This window comes from Aethalodelphis obliquidens, unplaced genomic scaffold, assembly GCF_003676395.1.
Source record: "Aethalodelphis obliquidens isolate GAN/ISIS:26980383/991018 unplaced genomic scaffold, ASM367639v1 scaffold1177, whole genome shotgun sequence".
NCBI classification, from domain to species: domain Eukaryota; kingdom Metazoa; phylum Chordata; class Mammalia; order Artiodactyla; family Delphinidae; genus Aethalodelphis; species Aethalodelphis obliquidens.
In genome coordinates this window covers 1-5,647 of record NW_020839088.1, presented here as the reverse complement: position 1 = coordinate 5,647, position 5,647 = coordinate 1, and the positions used below count along the sequence as shown (strand labels likewise).

At 51.8% G+C, this 5,647-nt stretch overlaps 1 protein-coding gene across 1 annotated transcript; it reads left to right on the top strand.

The window, feature by feature from the left end:
- The first annotated feature begins 1,502 nt into the window (after nt 1-1,502).
- On the top strand, nt 1,503-5,025 carry LOC113617011 (uncharacterized). The gene is given in 3 exon segments (XM_027100340.1): nt 1,503-2,027; nt 2,029-3,186; nt 3,500-5,025. Coding segments are annotated over 3 exon segments (1,668 nt in total). The 5' UTR covers nt 1,503-1,556; the 3' UTR covers nt 3,539-5,025.
- The last annotated feature ends 622 nt before the right edge of the window (nt 5,026-5,647 follow it).

Below are 5,647 nucleotides of genomic sequence, written 5' to 3'. Positions count from 1 at the left end.
ATAAACAACTTAAAGCCACTGAGAAAATGACTAAAGTCCTGGCCGCCATTGTTCAGAAAGATCAAGAGGGCCCCCCAGCCACTCGACCTCCCAGGCGACCATTGGACAGAGATCAATGTGCCTATTGCAGGGAAAAGGGCCACTGGGCTCGGGAATGCCCCAAGAAAAGGCAGCCGCGCCCCGACCAGGGGCAATGGCAACCGAACGCCACCCCAGTCCTGTTTACACATGATACAAATTAGGGGGGACGGGGTTCGGACCCCCTCCCCGAACCCAGGGTAACCCTACGAGTGGAGGGGAAACCAGTCCAATTCCTGGTGGATACAGGGGCACAGCATTCGGTCTTGGTTAAGCCCCACGGGAAAATTTCTAACAAATCCTCCTGGGTCCAGGGAGCTACGGGAGTCAAACGTTACCTTTGGACCACTCAGAGAACTGTGGACTTGGGCACGGGAAGGGTAACCCATACCTTTCTGGTCATTCCTGATAGCCCTTGCCCCTTACTGGGGAGAGACTTACTCACTAAAATGGGAGCACAAATTCATTTTCGGCCAGAGGGGCCAATCGTAACAGACCCTCACGACCAACCCATATCTGTGCTCACCCTGAACTTGGAAGATGAGTACCGACTTCACCAGGAACCACCCTCCCAAAATCAAGATATAGAGTCATGGCTTCAGCAGTTCCCCGAAGCATGGGCAGAAACAGGGGGGGTGGGACTAGCCAAACATCGCCCAGCCCTATTCATAGAGATCAAACCGGGGGCAGATCCTGCACGTGTCCGACAATATCCCATGCCCCTAGAGGCCAAGACTGGTATCACTCCTCATATTCGCCGGCTTCTTGACCTGGGGATACTGCGTCCCTGCCAGTCGGCCTGGAATACACCCCTGCTGCCAGTCCGCAAACCTAACAGTAAAGACTACCGCCCAGTGCAGGACCTGAGGGAAGTTAACAGACGGGTCATAGACATCCATCCTACTGTGCCCAATCCATATACTCTTTTGAGCGCCCTTAGTCCAGAAAAACAATGGTATACTGTGCTGGACCTCAAAGATGCCTTTTTTAGTTTACCCTTGGCGCCCAAAAGTCAAGAACTCTTTGCCTTCGAATGGTCAGATCCCGAGAGAGGTATAAACGGACAACTCACCTGGACCAGACTTCCCCAAGGATTCAAAAACTCGCCTACCTTGTTTGATGAGGCCCTACACGAGGATCTCAGTGAGTACCGGAGACAAAACCCCAATGTAACCCTCCTGCAGTATGTTGATGATCTCTTAATAGCTGCTGAGACCGCTGAAGCCTGCCTGCAGGGAACCAGAAACCTCCTACGGACTCTCGGCACCCTGGGATACCGAGCCTCTGCCAAGAAAGCACAGATCTGCAGGCCTGAGGTAACTTACCTGGGATACCTATTGAAAGGGGGGCAACGATGGCTCACAGATGCACGGAAGGAAACCGTCCTCCGCATCCCCAGACCCACCACGCCTCGACAGGTGAGGGAATTTTTGGGGTCGGCTGGGTTCTGCCGTTTATGGATACCCAAATTTGCTGAAATGGCCAAACCGCTATACCTAGCCACCAAAGAGCAGACGCCCTTTGAATGGACAGAAGAGGCTGAGCAGTCATTTCAGCAGATCAAAACTGCCTTGCTTTCCGCACCCGCCCTGGGTCTCCCTGATGTCTCCAAACCCTTCCACCTCTTTGTAGATGAAAGCAAAGGCATAGCTAAGGCCGTGTTGACCCAGCCCCTCGGTCCTTGGCCCAGGCCTGTTGCTTACCTATCAAAAAAATTGGACCCAGTGGCTGCCGGCTGGCCTCCTTGCCTCCGGATGATCGCCGCCACGGCCCTAATGGTAAAGGATGCTGACAAACTAACTATGGGGCAGGAGTTACATGTCACCACCCCCCACGCCATCGACGGGGTTCTCAAACAGCCTCCCGACCGATGGATGAGCAATGCTCGATTGGTCCACTACCAGGGTCTACTGTTAAATCCCCCCCAGAATCAGCTACACTCCGCCGCGGGCATTAAACCCTGCCTCCCTATTACCTGACCCAGATTTGGACTCCCCACTCCATGACTGTGCAGAGGTACTGGCCCAGATCCATGGGGTTCGGGAAGACCTACGTGACCAGCCCCTACCGGATGCACAAGTCACATGGTTCACTGACGGCAGCAGCTTTGTCCAGCAAGGTCAGAGGTATGCGGGGGCAGCAGTAACATCAGAAACTGAGGTGATATGGGCAGAGACTCTCCCCCCAGGGACCTCAGCCCAAAAAGCTGAATTAATTGCCCTGACCCAAGCTCTCAAGATGAGCAAAGGCCAAAAAGCTACCATATACACAGACAGCCGGTATGCTTTCGCTACCGCACATATACATGGGGCAATATACCGAGAGCGGGGACTACTCACAGCAGAGGGCAAAGACATCAAGAACAAAGAGGAAATCCTGGCCTTGCTAGCGGCCATATGGGAACCCAAAAAGCTAGCCATTGTACACTGCCCGGGGCATCAAAAACCCACGAATCCAGTCGCCCGAGGCAACAATTTGGCAGACCAGATGGCTCGAAAGGCGGCACACACTCCAATACCATTACTTCCCCTGCAACTGCCGGATCCAGGCCCCCGGGAACTACCGCCCCAACCCGACTACTCGGAGGATGACATCAGATGGATGAGCAGGCTCCCTCTAACCCAGGTTAGAGACGGATGGTGGGGGGACGCTAAGAACAATATCCTCCTTCCTGAGAGACTAGGAACCCTGGTCCTTGAACGGATCCACCGTAGCACCCACTTGGGCGCCCGACGGCTACAGGATCTCATCAGGCAGACTGGACTTAAAATTAAAAATGTCTCCGAGAAGACTGAACGACTGGTTGCTGACTGTGCAGTCTGCCAACTCCATAATGCCAGCACCCACCCGCCAACCACTGGCATCCGGGAGAGAGGAAACCAGCCTGGAGCCTACTGGGAAGTGGACTTCACAGAGGTAAAGCCTGGCAAATATGGGTATAAATATTTACTGGTGTTTATAGATACCTTTTCAGGTTGGACTGAGGCATTCCCAACCAAGAATGAGACTGCACAAATAGTAGCTAAGAAGCTACTAGAAGAGATCCTGCCCAGGTATGGCTTTCCAGTTATGATAGGGTCCGACAACGGGCCAGCCTTCGTTTCTAAGGTAAGTCAGGATCTGGCTTCCATACTTGGGGCTAATTGGAAATTACATTGTGCATACCGCCCCCAGAGTTCAGGACAGGTAGAAAGGATGAATAGAACTTTAAAAGAGACCTTGACTAAATTGACCATGGAGACTGGCGCTAACTGGGTAGTCCTACTCCCCTACGCTCTGTTTAGGGTGCGAAATTCCCCCTATAAGCTAGGATTTACTCCCTACGAAATAATGCATGGTAGGCCTCCTCCTATCATCCCTAATCTAAAGACTAACCTTATCCAATTGGACCCAGAAAATAATTTCCTGTCTTCCCTCCAAGCCTTACAGCGGATACACGAGACAATCTGGCCCAAACTAAAAGAGCTATATGCAACAGGACCCCCACCTACTCCACACCAGCTCCGGCCAGGTGACTGGGTCCTTGTCAAACGCCATCGACAAGAGACCCTAGAACCCAGGTGGAAAGGACCTTACCAGATCATCCTGACAACGCCGACAGCCATCAAGGTGGACAGCATAGCTGCCTGGATCCATTACACACACGTCAAGCCGGTGGACCCATTTTCTGACCTCATCAAGTCCACTAAAGCTGATGTCACCTGGACTGTTGACCGGAGTAAGAACAATCCCCTCAAACTGACTTTGCGCCGTACCCTCCCCCATGATGACCAAGGTACTGCTGATAGCCCTAATGATAGTCCTAACCCTCAACCCTCGGGCCACGAGGGGAGGATTCAGCCCTCCCCCCAATAAGAATACTTTAATACAACTACTATATGGTGCACCGTGCGAGTGCAGGGGAGGTACTATGGAGACTCCTGTTGTTCCCCGAGGATATACTCATATGCAGGACTGCGGGAGCATAACTGCGTATCTTGTTCAGGAATATAGGGTTACCGGGGCCTCTCAAAACTGGCAATGCTACCATAAGCCTAAGCCACTCCCCCCTCGAGCTACTTGCCCCTGTTCTACCTTCCAGGAATCAATGCATAGCATGTGCTATTCCTCTTACCAGCAATGTATAGGGGCCAATAACAAGACTTATTTCACAGCCATACTACAGAATAATAAAAGCCCCACCATTAGTGATGATAATAAATACCTTCAGGCTGGATGCACTGGCACCCCCGGGACCCCGGTATGCTGGAATACCAGGGCCCCCCACACATATGTCAGACGGTGGGGGGCCCCAGGACGCAGTGCGCCAGATAGAAACCCGAAGACAAATAGAAGAGGTCTATCGGCATCTGTACCCACAGCTCAGCTACCACCCCCTAATTCTCCCTAAGGCCGATCCCTCTGAATTGGACTCCCAGACCATGTCCATACTAGAAGCTACTTTTGCGCTTTTGAATGCCACCAACCCCAACTTAGCACAGGATTGCTGGCTCTGCCTTCCTCAAGGACCGCCCCGCCCTATAGCCATCCCCACCTTCGCCAATTTAAACATCAGCGAACGATGTAACCCTACTTTACTCCCCGAGCCGTTCCCCATACAATTTTCAAAATTTTCAACCACCTTTAATACCTCATGCTTTGTTAAGAACGATTCCCTCTCTAACGCCAGTATTGACTTGGGAATCCTTTCATCCACTGGATGTAGTCAGTATATCCCCGTGAACTCCTCCCTCTGTAGTCCTAACACCACTGTTTTTGTCTGTGGAAATAACCTAGCATACACCTATTTACCCCCGAATTGGACAGGGGTCTGCAACCTAGCCACCCTCCTCCCCAATGTAGACCTAATCTCGGGAGACACCCCATTGCCCATTCCCAGCTTTGACCTTTGGGCAGGGAGAACCAAACGAGCCATTACAGTCATACCCCTCCTGGTAGGATTAGGAATTACAGGAGCTGTGGCCACAGGAAGTACGGGTCTTGGGGTCTCCCTTCACTCATATAGTCAGCTGTCTAGGCAATTAATAGAAGATGTAGAAACTCTCTCTGGGACCATTCAGGACTTACAGGACCAATTAGATTCGCTGGCCGAGGTGGTCCTACAGAATAGGAGGGGCTTAGACTTGCTGACAGCTGAACAGGGTGGGATATGCCTCGCCCTAAAAGAAAAATGTTGTTTCTATGCGAATAAATCAGGCATTGTAAGAAACAAGATCCACCAGCTCCAGGAAGACCTAGCTCGCCGCCGGCAAGAATTAGCGGATAATCCCCTTTGGTCAGGATTTCATGGGATGCTCCCCTTCCTCCTCCCCATCCTGGGCCCTCTACTATGCCTCCTTCTCCTCCTCACTATAGGCCCCTGTATACTCAGTAAAGTCATGAATTTTGTTCGCGAAAGAATAAATACAGTCCAGCTAATGATATTAAGAACACAATATCAGCCCTGCGAGGCCTCAGAAATTGAAGAAACTGAGCCTTGAGGACCCAAGATTGGCTCCTCTGGTTCATGAGAAAGGGGGGAATGAGGGGGCTATGTTCTACTTTGGTGGGAATAGGACTGAGTTGACGC